The sequence below is a fragment of the Ooceraea biroi genome, chromosome 11 (assembly GCF_003672135.1).
Source record: "Ooceraea biroi isolate clonal line C1 chromosome 11, Obir_v5.4, whole genome shotgun sequence".
Taxonomy (NCBI): domain Eukaryota; kingdom Metazoa; phylum Arthropoda; class Insecta; order Hymenoptera; family Formicidae; genus Ooceraea; species Ooceraea biroi.
Genome location: NC_039516.1, coordinates 11,370,460 through 11,393,443, shown reverse-complemented (window position 1 = coordinate 11,393,443; position 22,984 = coordinate 11,370,460). Strand labels below are relative to the sequence as shown.

General features: G+C 42.5%; 1 protein-coding gene across 1 annotated transcript in view; it reads left to right on the top strand.

Annotated features, from left to right (window-relative positions):
* The window catches only part of LOC105278678 (venom dipeptidyl peptidase 4), a 304,978-nt gene that overhangs the window by 224,785 nt on the left and 57,209 nt on the right, over positions 1 to 22,984 (top strand). The window contains exons 5-6 of the mRNA XM_026973843.1: positions 12,060 to 12,112; positions 19,525 to 19,724. Of these exons, the coding sequence (XP_026829644.1) occupies positions 12,060 to 12,112; positions 19,525 to 19,724 (253 nt within the window). The remainder of the gene's footprint in view (positions 1 to 12,059; positions 12,113 to 19,524; positions 19,725 to 22,984) is intronic.

Here is a 22,984-nt window from a genome sequence, read left to right as displayed (position 1 = left end):
GCGACACGCTTTTCCAAGCTATGTATATGAAAGTTTGCTCTCAATTTTGTTCTGGATTTCTTTTTTCCGCGAACGCTTTTCGGACGAATGCTTCGCTGGACGATTGAGCGCTTTGATCGAGAGAAATCTCTTCAAGAGAAGCGGTTATCTGAGACTCGCGAAAAAATTCTCATCCACTGTTCTCGATCGCGAAACCGCCGGATGGATGCAGAAACGTCAACTGTTAATGTCGATCACGCGACAAATGTGAGAGAAAAAGATCATCGTCGAGAGTGCAGCAATGTTTGTTTATTCATGTTGCAAGCATGTTTTCCCACAGAAAACACCCTACTAAAGCGGCCGTTTATAAAAAAAAAAACCCTTTGTACGCCGTGCTAAAGAAGGCGTGCACAGAAAGCTCCCTTTATAACACCCGCCTGAAGAATGCATTTATGAAGGCGCACTGTAGGGCTTGAAGCAATAACACGCTACTATGTACGGTATAAAAAGGAAGAGATTTTTAGCTTATATTTATTTACATGCACATTCAATTACGGGAATTCACATGTAAATATTTTTGCGCTTTCTTAGCTATTTTAATAAATAATACCCATTTCTGAAGAGAGAAGATCGGAAGTTCGATAGGAGAGATTCATCCTTATTAAAAAATGTGAGGAATACCTATTTTTTTAAATTCGTATTTAATTCTTATTTGTATTACATGATCAATACTCTGACAATTTTTTTCTGTATCTTTTTATTATTAAGCATCATGAAAAATGAATTAAAGATACCTTTATTTTTTATTACAATTTCTAATAATAAAATCTCTTTACCATAAAAATATAATGAGATTATTTTAGAAACAATTTATTGGCAAATTTTTGGAAGAAGACTTTACGTGTTCAAAAATACCAGACCATGTATTTCGCGCGACGTTTCATCAAGGAATTTCAAACACCATAGGATTTCTCGAGCAACTTTATTTTGCCGTGTCTCTATGTAAGGAAGTTCGTAATGCTGACGAATGGGCGATATTTTTTATCGCTCTTGCCGCGCGAAGCTCATTTTCGCGAAAAAGAAGGATGCCTTGATTGTCGGGAGCTTTTTTTACGGGTTTCAACCCTTCGAAGCACTCCACCATCAACAAGCTTGTTTACGAGTCGCCGTTAACTTACTGTCCATCACGAGTTTACGTTTTTCCTTACCGCAACGGCGTTATACGCTGACGAGGATTGGACCTGTCGAAGACAAAAATATCTGAGATCCGACCGTGGTAATAAGGGCGGATACGGTTATCGGACGTCATCCTGTAAATTGAATTGCCGGCCAGCGCAGGAAGTACGTAAATTGCTGCCTTCGTGGCGGAATCCCAAAAACAGAGCAAACAAATTTCACTAGATGAAGAGCGTTCACTTTTCCTCAACGTTACCTCTTTTTCCTTATTCAACAACGGCACGGTAAATTCTCCTAAACGGTAATAGCTACAGAAGTGTAATTAGCAGTAAAGAATTATTTGTTCGAGTTTTCGCGAAGTTTAATCAAGGCTTTTTGGTTAAGATAAGTACCAGGTTGACGTCAAGTGGATCAGATAATACAGAAAAATTCGTCCCTCACGTTACACGCTTCTTCGAGTGCTCGAAGAGATCCAGAGATTATTCTAAATTTCGTTAAAACCAAAAAACTTATGGGATTACCGTCTGAGTTTATTCATTATCGGCGGATTATATGCTTCGAGGTCCGTGCAATCCCCAAAAGCGTTCGAAAAATCACGCTGGAACACGCCCGACCGACAACGTTCAGGGATATTAACCAATAAAGGACCCGTGTGTGCCAAACGGGGCGCAATCGGTGCATGTGCATCGGGGGTTCCTCGATTTACATTATACAGCGGCGCGGCGTGTCCGCGGTCGAGATTTCCGATAGTCGCAGGAAATCATGAATCGTCTCGTGAATCTCGGTGCGAGCCACCCTAGACGGCAGCCACGGAATGCATCAAGATCAATTCTTAATGCAACCCCCAAGGTGATCGCAGCGGTGGTCTACTTGCGCGGATTGCGCGGTGTGAAACGGGATACGATTTTTCGCCGGCGGTCTGAATGCGTGAGAGAGAAAGCCGTATTCTTTCTCGTCAGAGAATTAGAAATTGAAAACTGACGACATTCTTCGTTAATTCGTGCGGAGATGCACCTCGTTTGAAGATACTTTGAATGAAACATTTCTAAAAGAAAATTTTGATGGAGACCAGATGTTTTGGCAAAAGAGAATTGTTGCCGAAATATTGATCACTGTTATAATTTCACGTAATTTTGAATTTAATTTCTTCATGGAAAACTGAATTCAGGAAAATGATTAAACTTCAGAAAGATAATTAGAATATCATTTCACAGGGAGAAAAAGAAATACGGAAGATCTTCGATTATCTGAACAGAATAAAGCTGTGGCCCACTTTTCTGATGCTTTAGTATTAATTGCTTTACAGCCAGGTAGTTAATATACTGTTGGTGAGACTGCTAATTTATTTGGTAACCGACCAAGTTTTCATCGAGTAATGGAAGTCGATAACAAATGCGGAATTTACATTTTCCACGCTGTTCCTTTCCCTCGGTCAATCGCGCTGCATTTTAATAAGCAATATGAAACACGCTACTGCATACAACAATATGTCTCAATTAAAAACTCGAACGAGAGCTGCGTGTCGAGATTTCAATCTCTTCCGAGCTGATCGAACCCTCGCAATAAAAAGAAAAGAACAAATAAATATAACACAAATGCGTGACATTTATTTCTCATTCACGAATACGAGCACGATACCGCGCGGTTTTCCATTGCTGGCGATTTCGCGCAAAGATCTCGGTTATTCTAACCGCGCGCAAAATTATATTAATTGTAATTTCAGCTACGTTCTCCAACAGGGCCTTCCGCTCTGTCGCACAGGACAAAACCGTGAATTGTTGGCATGCATATCACCACAGTGCTATTATAATGTACGGCATGTGACGTATAATGTACGGTATGCAAAGCATTAATACATGACAATGTAATATAAAATAACAATACAATATAATATAAATGACATATATATGGAACCTGTTATCAATCTCTTAAATTTTACATCTCCCAAATATTAAATAATTAATTTTCTTGCCTTCTTTATCATTCCACGAAAAATTAAAGTCCGATGTTGTAAACGTTTCGCGAAAAGAAACTCTTCCGCCTTTCGCGCGATCGATAAAGCCAATGACTACGGTCAATAATAAATTAAAAGAACCACTCCACACATGTATCGCAAACGCTCGTGTACGTATCGATGCAGTAACCGTAATGTGCATCCCGGCGGAATCGAGGCGGATGCGTTTCCGCGCCGATCGCAACCACCCGGCCTCGCTTTCGTCGCATCCGCTCGATCGTCTGCACCGCTTCCGCATTGCTCCGATAAAAGCGAAGACTGAAATTCTACCCCGTACTATGGGGATGCATTTTGTATTCCGCGTTGCGGAACGCGCGTGATACGGTGCGAGCGCATAAAAATCGATCGCGATCAGTCCGCTGGTGAATCCGGCGCGTATTGAATAATATAATACGCTCGCCCATTCGGCCAGAGCCTGTTCTAAGTACTCTCATCGTACTTGCGATTCGAATTCCACGCGACGCTTTCCGCGCGACGAGCCATTTGGCACGTTAACGTTAACGCGAGGACGAGCGTTGCGATAAGCATCGCAACGACGCTATTAAGAGGCGAGCGGATGCACCGTTAAGAAAACATTAACGGTCCTTATAGTCGAATATTGCGATTTTTGTTCTACGTAATTTAAGACTCGAGCTACGACGGTTTCCGATATCCAGTTCAGTGCGGGCGTAATCTTGCGGCGGATAAATCGTGACTTTCCATCCTGAATCGCGACTATTGTGTATGTAATTAATTAATTAATTCGTTCATTGTCCATTCAGATTTCCAGACGGCGATGAATCATCTCGTTTAGTCGCACGAGTAATCCGAATTGCGCCAATCCGACGACGAACGAAAATTCTTGCGAATTGTACCACGCTTTCTGGCGACTCGATTTTCGCGATCTGACTTCAATACGGAATTAACGCTCAAGAATTACGATTGCAAATGACAAATTGTGTATTTATATTGAAAAGCCAAGTGTCGAAAATATACAATTATTTGTGTCCAAACCCGTCAAAAATTCTCGCACATAGTATCGACGTACAACTTTATTTCTTTTTTAATTAAATTGATTAATTAATTTATCCCGTTTTGATATTAAAGATCATTGGCGGGATTATTAGTCTTTATGTATTTTACATTGTGTCTTCCGAGACTTTTTGGGGGTGTAATTTTCCCGGTATCTCGAAAATGATTTCCGAGTTGGTGCTCGGTATATAATACGATACGAAGCTTCAATACCATAGATCGAATCCCGCTGCAATTGGTCAGGGACCAATATTTGATTCGCCGCCACGACGCGCGTGGATCACCCTTCGATCTCGCAAGTTCTCCTCCTCCCCCGCCTCGTCTCAATGATCTATCAATTATTACCGGTCCGACATGGACCGTGGTCGGTGGAATGTCTGAATCTCCGAGGATGGGACGGGGTACCGATCTGATTCGGTGCGTGACCAGCCTTAATGCTCGCGCGCGCGCGCGCGTGCGATCTCCAGCTGATACATTTCGCTCGAGAGGGTTCGATTCCACAGTCGATTCACATAGCGCAAAGGGGGAGTTGGCGGGAGGACCCTCCCGAATAAATCGCTCGTTTTGGGATAAGGCGAATCACTGGGGCGAAAATCGAAACGTGACTCGGTATCGCGAGAGCGCTTCATTCGCCACCGCTTCGTTCCTCGCGATGGACAAGCCGTTTCCGGCGAGGAACGGCGCGCATAAATATTCGCCCTCCAGATCGTGCGAGTCCAGAGAGCGGTGAAACTTGGAGCTTCAAATCATCTCGCGGTATCGCATCGCGCAATTTTATACGTATGTACCTTCTCACGAAATATTTCGAATCGCAGAAATTGATGAATGTACAGAATCCCATTTGTGACATTACTTTCCCGAAATTCTACCTGTCTCTCTGCTATTTTTCTTACGATCTCATTTGATTTTATCAGATTTATCAATTTTTAGAGAAATATTTTGAAGATTGTAATTGGAAAAATACCGTGTTTTTCTTTCTTTTTCAATCATTGATTCGTATGTTTTAGTTATCTAATATTATGTTAATTCTGTTAATAGTTTTGAGAACAATGCGTTTCACTCGCAAAGAGCTAACTTTCTATAGGAAACGAAAAATATTGTAGAAAACATTTAGTTATATTAAGGATTTTTTTAAGTGTTTTTCACAGTTTTCAACAGTTACGATTTGCTTAATTTTACAGGTTGCATTAATGTACGTAAACAACGGACTGTCCACAGTCCAGAAATTTCGCGGCGAAACGTTTCGCCAAGTTGCAATGTTTATATGTTTATTCTGAGATAATTCTACGGCATGCAGATTCACGTTCCGAAAACAAAAAACATTATAAAAAATATTTAGTTACATCAAGGAATTACATGCATTTTCAGCGGCTTCAGCAACAGCGATTTGCTTAATTTTAGGTTACATTAATATACGCCAAACAATGGACTGCCCACCGCAATTTCGCGCATGTTGCGATGTTTATACGTTATTTCGAGATAATTCGACTGCATGCACGTTCACGTTCCAACTCCGTTGGAACGTTATTAAATAAATTAGATTGCATTATACCGTCAAAAGTTAAATTCACGAAGCATCATCAAAATTCACATTTCACAGCTCTACGCGTTAATCTTCCGAATATTCAAATATACATTCAACAAAATAACAAAATAATGTACACCTTTGTGCTTTGGACGAATGAAACCGCTGAGGATTGATCGCGGTGGACCATCACAAAACCATGTGTGCATATATTCGTATATATGTGTGTGCGTGTGCAACGGTGGTTTTTCTCTGACTTTGCACGGAAGTTCGCTGATTAGCATCCGTCCGTTTAATCGGTCCTGCGCCACGGGAAACACTTGGGTTTCAGGCGACATTAGCGATTTGTTCCATCGCCGCTGCTATTGGAGCACGGCCAGCTAACCGGAAACCGAATGGCTGCTTCGCCTCTGGGAAATTAAGTACGCGGGCTCCGGAAAAACGCGCGAAACCAACAACAACGACCGCAGGGTGCATTACCGGAGGCCGGATGCGCTCGCGCGCGCGGGGTGGAATCCACCCCGTTTGGTGATTTTTTGTACTACCATCGCGAGGACTCCTTCCTGCGAGCATTGACGCGACGTCATCGTTTCGCTCGCGCGTTTCGCAACTCATATATTTCATCGAACAGCGTGTGCAAGCATTTTTTTGATGGACGTTTGTCAGACGATGACTTTTCGGATTTCTAACCGTGACTTTTATCTGTTTTATCGGACTGTCGGAACGAAATTAATCATCCCCGTGTCTAGTTTGAAAAAAAGATGCTTATCGCGTTACACAAAAATAAAAGAGGATGCGTTTGCTTCGAAGCATCAAGATGCAGGAAAATTTGAATGCCAGTACCTTGTTGTTGATATGCGTATGTACGCTACGTTACTTCATTACTGTATGCCGGTATCTGTAGATTACGCTGATCCATAATTTTATCGCGCTTGGTATTACGGAAATTCTATTCACTATATATTCCTAATTATTCATCGTGGTGAGTAACTCGGGTAATTATCTGCAGATACGGTATATTGAGCGTGTTCAGTTACATAAAATGGTGCAACATACTAGGGCGAGAAGCATGAGAACAGCAGTCAATAGGAAACGCGATGTTTCCAGGTGGCCACTCATTCTAGTACTAACTATGATCAAAGCTGCTTAACTTCGACCATCAAACGGACCGTTTGTTGTGCTCCGTAATATAGATGCATCGCTATCGGCAATAACGTGTTCAGGATGTCGGATTATCATGGCCTGAATATGGCGCGAGTACCTACAGTGCATCAAAATGCTTAATTAATTAAACGCGCTCCATTGCACGTCGTTATCTACAAGTTGACAGGAAATTCTTCAAAATAGAACATATATATTGAGCTGGAGTAGCATAAGCTCTCGGTTGTTGTGCACAGAAACATACGACCAGATATATTACTATTAATATTACTGGTATTCCAAATAAAGCAGAAAACAAGTAACGTTATTGGAAGCTCGCTTCAATTAAATTTCCTAGATAATTATAAAGTATGACGGAAAATATCTTTTTCGTACATGAATATTTCCTCGGTTTGTGAACTGCCAAAACGTCCTTTCATTAAAATATAGCTATAATTAATTAAACCTGCAAAACTGTCTAAAATAATATATTATAAATTCTACATGAATCATATATTACAATCATTTCTGCGGTGGAAAAACGCGTCATCTTACGCTTCACGTTTATTTTATAATTTATAACGTATCGCAAGCCGGGCATCGCAGAGCGTGCGCGGGACAGCTGTGTCAATTGCCGGAACTTCCCATCAGAATTATGCGCAATTATGCAAATCTTTTTATAAAGGCGGGAAATGGGAATACTGCCGAGAAAAATTCCTGGTCAGCAGCGTGTAAAATAAACGTTCCTGCGGAGATTACACGTTCGTCCGCCCGCTACGCTCGCTACGCGCCCCGTTTGCGCTTATATCCGCGCAAACAATACGCCTCGTCTCGCGAGCTATTCTTGTCTATCCGTGCTTAAACCGCGAATCGAAGCAAACGCCAAGCACTTACGCCAGAATGGGGTACGCGTGTCCCGCGGTGCTACGGGGATTAATTCCGCGTTAGGAATTACTTCCTCCTTCCATCCCGCTCCCGTTCTGCGCGAGAAAACTCCTGTAACCCCGCGCAAGAAACATTAAATTCTGCTTTAACTCTTTTCCGCCTCCGCGTATTCCCGCCGGTGCAGTACGCCCGGGAAATAACAGCCTTCTCGATTTTACAACATATAACGGTCCTTGCCGGGTGAACTGCTGAAAATGAAGTAATCGCCCGGCGAATGGCGAATTTCCTTAATCTTTTATCGCTCAGACGCGGAACTTTGCAGAGTCTCGGTTTATTTTTGTATCATAATCGCTTGTTGGTCTTCTGAAGAGAATATTCGCGTTTTATTTAAAAATAATGTTAATACAGTGGTTTCTCAGTGGTTTTGTGGATGTAAAATAGAAAATTTTGATCTACGAAGAATATGTCAGTTAGAGGCACATGAATAATTGTAACTGGAGTGTTCAATGTTAGATGGTAATTAAAAAGTAATCCTGAAAAGAAATTCAGGAACTTGAGTGTTCAATTTGTTTGCATATTCCGTCTAGTTCTATATTTATATAGAAACTAGAAATGTAAATTAGAAAATTGAATAACTGTGTTATCAAAATCATAAATTTGGATCTGTCTTGACTATCAGAAAGATAGAAATAAGTGGAAATACTTTATTCATTATCTAAAACGTTATCTATGTATTAAGAGTTTTATTAAATTTTTATAACAAAAGAGTTATAAGGTTCTAATATTCTTAAAATATTATGATCTTTTTTATTCTTAATATCATTTCAGCAAGCTTGAAATTCTCTGAAAATTTGCTGCAGAAATGTTTGAAAAATATATATCAGCTACCTGGTTCGTACCACCCTGCGTTTCAATCACGTCAACAAAAGACGACTTGCGAGTCGTGGCTCGTCATTTTTTTATTCATAACATGAACATTGATTAATTAATTCCTAACTCGTGATTTTCATTTCGCATCCCCATTTTTCATTTTTCCCAACGCTATTTAACTTGCTGGTATATCAACGACGTGTTATAAAAATTCATTAAAATAGCACAAACAATTTTGCAATATAAAATAATGTGACACAAAAGAGAACTCGTAAATGTGTTGTAAATTCCTTAAAACTTGTATTTTCAATGATTAATAATAAATCCTACGATGTTATCGATGTTACTACTAAAACAATTTGAAATTCCAAGTTATATTTTAATGTTGCAAGAATTTCTCTTTCAATTTTTAGGATCTTTATGGACTTTTCCATCGCGATATCTCATTCGTTGCTTCGAAGATTTATCGCGGGGGACTGTTCGATCGTAATCTTTACGAGGTAGCAACAAGTTGGTAGTAGATCCTAGACAAATCCCAGCTCGTCATCATTTTCCAGATCTCGAAGCTGATTTCTCCGTTCCTAAATGCAGATCTACTGCTTTAATCGCGATTCTCGTTCGGAGAATTTTACGTTTGAACCTTTCGCGAGTTATCCCCTGTATAAAAAAGGAATTACTGAGAAGATGAAAAAGCTACGCTAGCTTGCAAGAGAGATGCCGCAATCGCTACTTACTAAACCGCTTACAAATCATACGTAATTCTGAACTGAAATTATCGATTTTAAAAAGACATATCCATAAATCGAGCCCGAGGTTCGAAGATTAATACGCCAGCGTATTACGTATCGCGTACGAAGGAGAACAACTTCCACTTTTAGCAGCTCTTTAGGAAAGAATTAATGGGGGAATAGTGCACCCGTGGAGTGTTGAAGGCGGGGATAATGCGATGGAAACGAGCTTGCACGATAGTGAACGCGAGGCGCGGGCTACACCAGCACAACACGTGAAAATGGCGTTGCACGACCTTATCAGGAGCACCATGATTTATCAGCCCGCCCCAAAAGAGTTAATGGAGGCAAAATAGCGCGTTGGGCGCACCATGAATCCTTCCGTATCGCCGGCTACTGTCGATGGTCCATTCGACGGGTGGGTCGCGCGCGTTTCCCTATCGGTCGTCCGGATCTCGGCCCGCTTCCATAAACGCTCTCATGGGGATATATCGCCATGATCGGTGAACGGCGTTTCCAGCCGCGAGCGCACTCATTGCCAATTAACACACAACGGTTCTCTAATCATTGTGGCTTTACGCGGTGACTGTCACGTGTTGGCCACGACATTAATCCTCTTGATGATCCGACGCATCAGTGGGAAACACAGATATATATATATTCTAATAAATATATATTTGCGGAATTATATATGATACGAAATACAAGCAGAAGAGAGAAAAAGAAGAATGACACACCAAGATTAAAATAAATAAAATTCTTAGAAAATATTTAGCAATTGTTGCTGAAGAAATTATTCTTCTTGGTCATTTAGTGTACATTATGATTAGTAAAGTATAAGGCCAACTTTATCGATTTATTCTGTAAATAGCAAAGATACTTTCATAACATGAAAGTATTTTCAACCAATGCGTTCTTTCAACCAATCAAGACTCGCACACGTACAGTTTGGTGTTCTCGAAGAAAATATTGTTGACTATTACCGAGCACATTGACAATTACTGTTCCAGATAAAAAGACGTGTATCTTCGGGTCACCGCACGAACATCGGGGAACTTCGATCATTAAACTTCTAAGCACGGTTTACGTGGTCGCCGGTGAATTCGCGCGTGGTATTGGTATTGGTTGCACCGTTTGCTGTTTAAACTTCAGCACGGTTAGCTGGTTATTGCTTTTATTACTGTGATCGTTATTAGTGGCAAAGGGTGCGAAGCGCAGGGCGAGAAGGTACGTGAGCTATGCCTGGAACAAACGACTCTGTAAAAGAAACCTTGCGAGGATGCACAACACTTCCGAAGTTTGTCGACTTGGTATCGAATGGAACAGATACCCAATAAAAGTCCACCGCCCATAATTCAATAGACTTTTTTGTCTACATGCTGTAATTAGACTCGAGTTCGATAGCCTTATCACGATATAAGCGATTGTAGAACGTTCGCGCAAGATACAAGTTTATATTTAGCTGCAGTAATGCAGCTAGAAATAAATTTATAACTAATTTATTTCAATGGATTACAAATGTGCAAGCGTTTTCTAAAATTGAAGGACATGTTAATCCATCGTTATTACGTTTTATGCGTGCCATTTATTATTTTCACAAATAAAACTGGATCGTTTGGATAATTTCAAGCCTAATCCAATGTATAATAAACTTCCGTCTCTAATAAGCGTTGTTTGAGAACGTTACATTTTATGCAACGAGTAATTCGTCTCTGTCACGTTGTGGTAGCAGAGCTCCGTCAAACTGCCTATTAAACGGCCGGCCAAAGCCACGCTGGCCCACATTTAAAGGGCCAATCGTGTTACGCGCGATGCAAGCCGCTTAATTACTCTTATCCCACATGCTAATCTCGTACACGCGCGCGGAAAGTACAAGCGGAGCTTGCGACGTGTGTTATTTTTATCAGTGCCGACTTTATTATATTTTTGCCGCTCTATCTGTGCCACGTAACTGACGCGGGGTACCATGAGCGAGAGGTTTTTATGGTTACTAGCACGTGCGCCGGTGGAATGATGGTTGGGGAAACTCGAGGCAAAATACGGTAACGAAATAGAATCCGCAGGATAGCATGTTATCGTATTTTATGTCACCCGTATTCTCGGTCGCACTTAGGTGGCTTACATGGAAGCGGATATTTTTAACGTCGCGCAGCTACAAAAGCAGAAATTTCCATCACTTGAACGCTCATTATTGATGGCGCAACGTCGATTCTTTTTAACATCGGTTTTGCCTCCCCCCCTACTATCGGTTTATCGGAAACGCATCCCCTGAATGATTAAAAATAAAAGCGCGAGATTGTCATCGGATTCGATTATACATCGAATGTATAATTTAAGATTAATGAGATCAAGAACTCGAACGCTCGCTTTTTCAAGAACGAAATCTCATGGAGAGACGCCAAGAAGGTTTCTCTTGAAACTGACAGATGGAAAGCAAGAAGAAAAACGACTGATTTATTTAATGCCTATAATATGTTAACATATTTCATATTCTTTTCAAGTCACAAAGAGAAGCGAACGCATCCGTTCTGTGAATTTTGATGTGACAGAGTTGAGCTGCACCGGAAACATTTTCACATGTTCCAGACACGTCAGGACACGTATCGCGCTTACAATTTTCTTCTTGCAATTTTCTGTCTGCAGATGAAAATCTCTCAAACGTTACGTATATTTGATATCACATTGGTCACGACTGAGATTGAGAAAAATGCCTCTCTTGTTTCTGTTTCAGCTGTACCGCCACACGTACCTGGCCCATTACAGGATCGTGAACCTGGAGACCCTGTAAGTAAACGAGGCGTGTCCCGGCTCGCGTGCTCACGCGACAATCGTACCTCAAATTTATTCCCCGATCAAATTCGGATTTGCATTTTAATCTCGACTCTGCTCGTCCCTCCGTCAGCACGAGCGAGTTGGAAAAGCTCGGCGGAAAGGGAGGATGTCGGGACGCCACCGTTGTAGCCGCCGCCACCGCGTGCAAATTACAAACTGTGCACGAATTTAATCCCGCCCCGATCTTACCGCCGTCTTACCGCTTCCGCGTCGCAGAACTTTCCCTCGCGGATTTCATCATTAACTCAGCATTTAAGAGCGGTTATATCACGATTACCGGGCCGGCCCGTTCCCTCCCATGACAGTAATCTTGCGCTTTTCGTCGTCTCTTTCTTTCTCTCTCTCTTTCTTTCTGGCTGACGAAAAAATTCCAAGCTCGCTCTCCGCCTAAACTTATTCGCACGGTTGCAGTTTTCCGCGACCGCGACGTTTGCTGGTCTTGCAGAGACAGGGTACCGCATCCTTTTTTTATTGTGATTCTGCCATTTTCCTTAATTCTGGCGCTTTTGTTAGATTACATCAGAAGACGCATTGTTTTATTCGCCGAAATCCGCAGTTTTCAGTCAGTTTTATTAACTTTGACGAACTGTCAGCGCGCGCTTCATTAATTTGAATTTTTATTAATTAGAAAATTAATTTCAGCAATCGATTTTCCTTTTATTAAATTTAATTATGTATCTGACTATCCCAGATTTATATGCTACATCATATTTAAATGATTTATATATTTGCTCGCGTCGCCCGGCTTGATTATTATGTACACCGCACGTACGCATGTGATAAATATTATTTCACTGCCGTTAACCCAGTATTTGTCCATCACGAATAAATACATGTAAGTGCTCTGAATTATACAATATTTATGAGAAATAAATATTAATACGCATATATACATAGACATAAATATGAAAGCACATGTAAATCATATTTTAATGAAATGTTCATTTCCAATCATCGCAAGACAGAGTGTCAATTGCATTTACCACCACAGTGATTGAATCGCAACGATTAATTCATCCACGGTAGTTATGGGTCAACGTACGCTCTCGCAAAACGACTTTCTCGCATATATCAATCGAACTCCTTCGAGGATTCAAATCGACCGAGAAGCCAGGTCATGCATATAAATCCGCAAAAATTTTGAAAATCAATCTCTCTCTCTCTCTCTCTCTCTCGACTGCACGAGGTCGTAAGAAAGGCTTCCTCAGAATCCATGGCGTACAGTGCCGTCCTGTTCCTCGCGCGGATTCCCGTTCGCTCCGAGAGGAACTGGCGTACACCCGAAAGTTCACCCATGCGGAATCATCACGCGGCACGAGCGCAACCCCGCGAAATTTCGCCGTTTCATGCGGATGTCCATGTCGGCCTCCATGTCGGGCGAAGCTCCGCCTGCGGTTTCCGCCTACAGCAGCATCACGCTCGAGATCATCGTTCTCAAACAGCCGTGCACAGATCAAATCTCCGTTCCGTCTCCGCGCGCACATACGCTCCGCAAAGGCCGCCGCCGGCTCGTCATCTTGGTGCACTACGTCGCAGCCATTTCGCGGTTTAACCACTTAACTGCTGCAAACGTCGTCAGGTTTGACTTACTACACCGCTTTACATGTCGGTTTACACGAATTTGAAGCCGAATTTTAAGATAAAGAGCGCAAACGAGAGACGGCGCTCGATGTATAAAACGAGAGAGGTACAATCTGAGAATTCTCGCTGCGAGGCAATTTTGGGCAGGGAATTTTGGCCCGGGACGTGATTAAGAAACTCTGAATATATTTGAATTCCGAAAGCAGCACGGGATAATCGCGAACAACGTTGGGAGAGAAATAATACCGCTGTTCAAGAGTATAATTAATAGCGTTAATTAGCAGCGTATAATCACGATTGCACATTAAACGTTTACTGGTATTTATCTACAATATTGCTGGAGGAAAGTATTTTGCAGAAATGATATTGTGTAATACTATTTTATATAAGATATTTTATATAAGATATTAATTTATGATTTTTTCTCTCTTTCTCGAGAGAGAGAATTCTCTCCCAAGTTTTCTCTGCTTTATACATTCTCGAGCATGAAGAGGCATCGAGAACAATATCTCAAACGAATGAAACGCCAATAAGTCACGCGCTTTTTAGTACGGTTCCCGGGGTTAAATGAAATTCATTGTTGCGACTGCCGCATTGCCCACATTTCCCGACAGTGGCTTCGCGCGAGGGAGCGAGAAGACAAACGAAGGCTTCTTCTTAAAGGAAAACGAAGAATACGCCCGGCACTCTGATGTACGATATACCGCGGCCGCAATAGCGTACTATATGAGGCGCCGGTAATCTTACGTTATTCGTTGTTTCGCGCATATTACATGTGCGTTCTGACGTGACAGACACGATTTTTCTCTCGCGGGACTGAATGCCATGCGAATAACCGACGTTCTTCGGAGCAACATGGAGCTGATGCGAGAAATAAATTCCTCTATGCGAAATCTATGTTCGTTTGTGTAGCGTTCGCCTTCGCGGTAGCGTATCCTTTAACGTTCACTCGACACGGTCTCTAAATGAACTCCCGCCAAGACGTCGCAATGATAAAAAAAGCCGCCCCGCAAAAAGACGCGAGCTGCGATTTTCCGCGATTGCGATATTTACATCGCGCCGCGCGCGCGCTTACATCGAACGAGGTACGATTAAAATCTGCATACAGAAAGGTCATTTTCGCGGCTGCAACCGACGGAAGTGAAGTCAGAATTTTCTGTGGTACATCAATTTACATATACTTCGCGATTTGCACATTACCATTCAGATTGCTATTTATATTTCTCGACGCAACGTTGCAGCGGCAGCAAAATGACTCGATAATATGGTACGGAGGAACGTGTGTCTAACGCGTTCGCAGCTACTTTCTGACCGTAATTTCAACGTAAAACGTGAAGATTTTCTGGAAGCAGAAAAATCTTCGCTCGCAAAGAACTCAGCTCTCCAACTGGCGCGGGCGAGAAACCAGATCGTGACAATCTCGATCTTGATATCCGTCAAGATCGACGCGTTCTCTTACAGTCGAAGAAAATTCTTGGAATCGTAGTAAGTGCTGCAACGTTATCAAAGCCGGTACTCGTGACGTTATCAGAAACGTCTTTGATTTCTGGGCTGGTCTCCGGCTCGCGTCATCCTGCGGTCTTCCGGTTCGGAGGCAAAGGACTAGCTCCATTCTGTTCGTTCGCTTGTGAATTTCGCGAAGAGGGTTTGCGGCGGCGGTGGTGGCGGCGACGACGCGCAATCACGGCGCGGGAAAACAGTCGGGCGGCAGTAAAAGCCGCCTGTCGTTTTTGGCTTTCGCGATAAAAGGTGGAGGACGGAGGGATTGCACCGGGGTTGCGTTGCTCGCGTTGTCTGCGAAAAGCGACAGAAAAGCACGTGAGAGAGCGCGTCGACGGGGGTAAATAAGCCGTGAGTTTCCTCGCTATATATTCCATGGTGAAAGAGAAAGAGAATAAGAAGCAGAGAGAGAGAGAGAGAGAGAGCTGGACCAGCGCTCGGTACCCGCCATAAACCCGGTTCGTACGCCGCATGAATACCGTCGTCCTTATTTATAGCTTTTCGGGAAGAAGTTTGTGCAACCCGCTACCCCCGTTTGCACTCCCTCCGTGCGACGTGGACCATCCTCGAGCTGTCCTGGCGACAACACACGGCAGTCAAGTCGCGCGTGCTGCTCTCATCGATTTTCTGCGGCGCGTATGACGAGACGCTGCGAAACGTCATCGCGACTTCTGCCAGCAAAAAAGTCGGGTTTCTGGGCGCTGCAGTAAAAGTAATTGCAGCTTTCGTCCTGATTCCGAAACATATCGTACTAAAATTCAATAACTTTGGCGGAAACTGTAACGAGCGCGACACTTTACACAATTCTTCCGATTCTTACTCCATTTTTTCGTATTTGTTGACTTTTGTCGTTCTGCTATGCTTAACAATTTTCGGGATGGATTGTTTACTTTAATATCTTCCTAGATAAGTTGCGAATAAATTATACTGCGCATACTTGAGCTTGAATTGCACTTCGTGTCTTGTATGGCGATTGCAAGCAGAATTGCAATTAATAAGTAATAAACCAAGTGTAAAACGTCAGTATATGTCCAAATAGCAACGCAGATTAGCTGGAAATAACTTCAACATCAGTGTTCGATCTTTTTATCTACTTCATTCTTCTACACGTGTATATGTGCTGTTACGCGATGTATAAATACGGCTGCTCGGTTCATCTGCAATCCCGAAAGCCACTGTCAGATCAACTTCAGAATGCACAATGTACTTTCGGTTTGGATATCCGCATTGGCTTCCGATTTTACTGTCCGTGGAGTTAGAAGGCATCCCCTCGCTTTTCGCTGTTTCTCGCCCTATCCCTTTTAAGTATCTTCTCTCTTTTCGAGTGCACGCGCGAACATGTACGTATGCATATGCATCTAAAAAACATAAAAACACGTATTCGAGAACACGTGCGCGCTCGTGGGCGCATATTGCGGCGACGTAAAATGAAAGCCGCGTGTTCCACGGGATTCGCGGGGTTCTTCCATCGACCATCGCAGATTGCGGATCCCATAAAAGTATAAAAGGTTTTATAAAAAGTGCGGAAAACGTGTGGCGCGGACGCTGCTTACGATTTTCTTTTGCACTTGGAATTCTCACAGATCTGCGAAGGATACAATAGTCGATCGTTAGATCGTTCGATTGCTCCGACGAAACTTTGCACGTTGGCCCAATTCTATGGCGGCGACCCGTCAATTACAGCGACGCGATACGGGAAATTGCAAAAACTCATTTTTACGGAAATAACATCGGTCTTTTACGAGGGCGAGTTTGGTTTTACGGGCGAGATCGTTTCCGTGCAATTATTTAATTGATCTGTCAGTGCTGCGAGATATCGGTCCAGTGACTTTGTTCGCGTTTCTTCACGGTAATATATTTTGCCCGGATGGTTCTTACGCGAATAGGTTCCGATAGTTCTCCGCATGCGGAAATGGACGTCGCGAAAGCTGGCTGGAAAGCTGCCATGTAAGAGACCAGTCAAAACTTCGGAACTTTTACTCGAAATGGATAAAACTTTGATTCCAGACGGCAGTGAGGAAGAAGAACGACGATCACATAAAAATGACATGTCATGTGTCATTGTTCTTAATTCTTCTTCTCATTACACGCAGAAATACAGATTATCACTATTTCTCTCATAAAATGTAATATGTCTTTTATTTAAAAAATCAAGAAGAATGATAAATGAGGTTTGAGAGAACCTTTCTCAACTCAGTATTTTGTACCTAATTTTGTATTTGTTACTTTGTAAATAAATTGCAGTTTATTCCGCAAATAAATGTTTTAAGTTGGAAATGTTTTAAAGTATCATTCTTCGTAGTTAAAATTTTTACTCGAAATAATGCAGAACTGCGTTCTCTACGAAAAATTCAGTTTTGATACAGACAAATCGGCTGCCCAATGCATGATCAAAAATAGATAGCAGCCGCGTATATTCAAAAAATCTTCGGCTTTGTTACTTAAGTAAACCATTGGAATGTTTTCGATTGATATACATCATCTACATGCGCGATCCGCGCATCCGATATTTGTTCGCGCCACGAAGCAAAAATCAACTTCCTTAATCGGCTTTTCTCAAGCCTTCTGTACACAGTTTCCATCTAATCGCGATCAGAAGAGCGCGGCTGGCCTTTACTCTTGGCGGAAATTACGCGATCAATAGCTGGTCACTTGCATGCAAGAAAACTATAAAAAGATTTACACGAGAGAAACAACATTTTTGATCAACTAATTTCCAAATATACTTAAATTCACCCTATATGTACTAAAATTTTATTAAGCTTGAAAAAAATAAAACTTGAAAGACCTGTGAGGAAAATACATAAGGATGCTGTGAGGAGAGATAAATATCATCAAGATCCAATGTGAAATTTCATTGCAAAGAACATTTCCTCTCGCCGATAACCCTCACGATACAATTTTATTTATACCGAGTAGTAAAAGCTCAAAGAGTAGGTACGTAATAATATAAGTCTTATATTATAAGATATAATTCATTATAATTCACTATCCACGACCATCGCGAGTTCCGCGGTAATCCTCGCCGGCATAATATGATTGTTTAAATCGCGCTGTTATCAAAACGTAGAAACAACACGTTGCCGTGCACGCGTTTATTTCAAAATCGATAATTTCACGTTCCCGAGCGAATTACGACCGTAATTATTCCCGGGGATAATAAGTTGTTCGTCATTTTACTCCGCCTGTTCGGCAAACCCCGATAATCCCCGGCATTGTTTAAGTTCCGCACCTTCGGCGAAGAATTCACGGCTTGGATTACACTTCTCTACGTAACAATACGGGGAGCCGTAGTTATGCGAGACTATGTCTGCGGGTTGTCCAACAGTTCCGAACTGGAACCCTGCCTAGGATCATACAAAGTTACGGGTATTGTTCGATCGAGGAGGAACCGTAGGATGTCATTGTTGGTCGCATCGATCGATTGCAAACGCTAAACAATAACAAGACGTAAGACGTAAGACGCGTTCCGGCTCCGTTGATGTTCTCCTCTATCTATCTCACGAGCCCGAATCTCAATACCAACCCCTTGCGATCGGAGCTGTGCCACCCTTCGAACGGAATCGATCGCGAGACTCCGCGAGACGAATTCAGCGGCGGTGCAACGACGTGATCTTTCGAGGGCAGTCATAAACGTTTCATGGCGTTGCACGCTTGCGTGCTTCATATTCCGTGTTTCGTTCGGTGTTTTTCCTCCGTCGTGCAAATAATGCGCGCCAGTTTCCGATTTCCGTGCGAAAAATTTCCCGCGACTAGCGCGTCACGACGCATTTCGTTCGCTACAAAAAGGGAATCAAAGGACGCAAAATGCATGAAGAGACCGTCTCTCTCGTCCCATAATGCTTGGCATTATTTCACGTTTTTTCGCTTCCTAAAGTCAAAAACAACGATGCACTCCGCTACCTTTCTGTTTTTTGTAATTTCGCTGAAATGATTAAAAAAGAATGCACGCTCTGTCTCTCTTTTCCTGTTCTTTCCTACTCTCGTCAGTTGTAACATTTTGCGCAGTTGTAACCATCTATCTTTGAGAGCATAACGTGGGTCCTTCGGGATGGCGACTGATGAAGTTTTTATGTAGAAGCTCGAGAAACGCGAGATGCGAGATGTGGAACAGCTCGTGTATCGAGCTTTCTCCGCCGAAAAGAGCGCGATTAAAATTTCTACTGACTTAAAAAGCTTGCGGAAATGAGTAGTAGAATGAAATGTCGGCGACAGTAATTATCTCAGCACTCGACTCCCGGAAGCATGTCGCAATTATATTTTGTTGTATTATATTTGCGCAGAGCGGAGACGGTACTGGCGGCGAACGAGTCGACGCCGTTGCAGCTCGCGACCTGGGCACCACATGGCAATGCTCTGATCTACGTGTATCAGAACAACATTTACTACAGGCCACAAGCGGAAGTGGCCAATGACTACCAAATCACCGACACCGGCGTGTTCGGGAGCATCTACAACGGAGTACCGGACTGGGTGTACGAGGGTAAGTGGCCCTTCACGCAAGAAAAGAGCGTTCCTGATTTGCTTAACTAATTTCTGCTTAATTAATATTCTGTCATCAAGTATCCGTCGAAGAGAATCCCAAGCAGGATCGATATATCGATTATTGTAAGGATAGAAACCGTATTTATAAAAGCGATATATGCAAAATCGAATTTCTAGACAAATTTTGTTAACATCTCGCTTATACAAGATTGTATTATTGTTATTTACGCTAGGGATGTAGTTGAGCAGTCCGTGTTTTCCCGTATTTCCACATAAGTTATTAATCATGTATTGATTAAACACGTAAATGGCACATTACATTTAGAAGGCAATGCAAAAGATGAAGAAATAAATAAAATGCGCCGGGTCCATTAGATTCTAATTGTCCATTAATCGATAGAATAGAACCTTCAAATAATAAAGAATATTTACTTAATTAATAAATAATAGTTTACGCAAGTTTTTTAGGAAAAGCGCCGTTTAAAACTGCGAATTTCCGTGCGGAAAGATTCCATCATAGCACAGTATAATCCAACTCGTTGACGTCAAAATCGTGTTTCTTTTCTCGCTGTAGAAAAAGATAAGGTAATGCGTTACGGCGAAAAATTAAATGGGAAGAACGCGACTCCTCCCGAGCGATTTACCCGTATACGAATCTCATGCGGACACGGTCCGTACATATCGTGCGATTCACTTTTTCGATTACCTCGATTTATCATTCCCGTGCCGGGTGAAACGGCAACGTGGACGGCAAGTTGCGCAATATTTTTCATTTGTCCCTTTGAAAGATCTATTTCTGCACAAAACGCGCAAAATCGCTCCCGCTCGGCTGTAAAAATATTTTATTTATTCTTTATGAAATATCCATTTAAAGCGGAGCTCGCACGCCAGAATCGTACACCGGAATGTATATTGTACAAACCGCTCAATCATTCGACAAACGCATTTATATACACATGCACGTACGCACATACGTATACGTATATGCACGTGATCGATCTCATTATTTCAACTGTAACATATGAAATCAAAGGAGAACATCTTGTTGCTGGTAATGCTGCTTCTAAAGCATTAAGAAATTGACTGCATGCCAAAGGCTAATTAGCAACGCGAGTTACCCAAACGAGCTTTCTGGAATGGGAAACCGACGTGTCCTTTATTCTGAATCCTGAATTCTACACACGCGCCAGCATTTCTCGTGCCAATCGCAGACACTTGTGATTTTAATTAAATTTAAGTCATTTTCGAAACTGGATCAACGTATTCCGAAGAGCCGCTCTGCTATTTGCGATGATTACATCGACAATTGCTTGTCTAGAATTTCACGTAAAATCGTACGTTCAGCAGAAATCTATTTCGCTGCAAAACTTTAAAAAATTTACAGTACTGGAAAATTTCGACTAAACTTACAATTAAATCTAGAGCATCGAGTACATAAAATAAAAATCAAAGAATTTATCAATTTGTGAACATGCGAATTTTTATTTTATACGATGAAATGCCGTAACGTGAAGGAGAAAGGCATTCGTCGTAGCGATTTCCGAGCCCTCATCAACCTTTTCGCAATCTCGTCTTGCTGTTCCTTTGAATGTCGGATGTCGTTCTGGTGCACGGTGACAAGGACGAATCGAGAGATGCGGCATAAAAATTCATCAGTACCAATCAAGAAAGTAAGGCCGCGATCCAAAAGAGAGAAGATGAGAGGAACACTTCGATCAGTTGCGGTCGTTTCCAGTAGATTTCGTTCCTATATCGTGAATGACACCCGTCACGATGAATACGTATGTCGCGGCGATAATAAAGTCAGTATTGATTTCACGAATCGAAGACGAATCAAAGCGCGTAGGAGAAGTAAGAAAGGAAAGGAAAGAATTTCTGTCAGAAGAATCTCCCACGTGAAAGTACTTGTTGCTAATTCAACTAAACCCCCGAGAACCGTGGTACTACTACTCATACGATCCGTTCACGGAAAGTTCCCCGAACGCCGAGAACTTCATGAAAGCTGAAATAATCCCGCGGTGTCGGTCTTTGAAGAGCCTTGATAATTAAACGACTCGTGAGGGTTATACGTGGCTATGAAAGAGTAATCGCCATAAATCGGCCTTCGCTGTCGCATGCCGACGACAATTGGCGATCGAGTAGCGATTGTTATCGTCTGCTCGATGCATCCTCTTTTTTCAAGCTTTTTTCCTCTCTCGACAAATCCGCATAAAAATATCCGTGACTACGAAAAGCCACGCGGGGTATCGCGGTATCGCGGGGTGCCGGCGGGTGGATCGACGGGCGTGCGCGCCCGTATTTAAAGGGATAAACGCGGCAAATTGTCCCCGGATTCATAACGCCCCCGCTGCTATTGGCAGCTGGGGCCGGAGCAGCTGCCGCCATTGAGAGCACCGACGGGGAAAAAAGCCGGGGCACGCGATTTAAAATGCAGAATCACCGCGCGTTTTCCTCTTGTACATATCCGAGCGATTGCATCGCAAGGCCAACCGTGTCCTCGTCATTCCGCCACGCAGGAGATCCGTATCTCGCATTTATTCCCGGATTCCGACGCGTGCGGTCATCGCGTCGGAATATGTCGGGAATTTTTTAATTCAACGCTGGACCTCCTCCAATCGGTGTCTATCAATGATACGAAAATTATCGGATATCAGTTTTAAGGTTTTATGAACTCGTCTTCCTCCTGCTTTCGTCTTCCTTTTATTTTATCTCTAGCATTATTTGATACTCTTCAGCAGTACTTATTAAAAAAAAATTATTTAACCATTAATTTAAAAAATAAGAAATAACGATATGGAGATATATTAATAGAAAAATCCTTAGATTGCACAAATATCATTGGACACGGAAATCGCGCGCGACTCTATGAAATTACAATGCACCGGGTGCATAAGTAAATAAAAAACTGGTTCCCCTTTGAGAGGACCACGATGCAGCAACTCCGCGATTCGTGACCCGTGGAAATTTTGCGAAATTGCTGGTACCATGTCCGCGGAAGCCTGGCTGTCGAAATTCTTCCTCCAATCAGTGGACCTCGTCAAATAATTAAATCATGCCGCCACCGCGCGCGTTCTGTGATTGATCTCCCCGCGCGCACTCCCGGCGGGTAGACGATAGAAATTGTTTACGCATCTCCGTGGTTGATTTATTGCGAAAGTTACGAGCGAATCGCGCGATCGCGAATCGTTCCGCCGACGCTCGGGGATCGCGCGGCCTGGTTTTGTTTTCGGTTGCCGGAAGTGCCGTTGCAAACGCGCG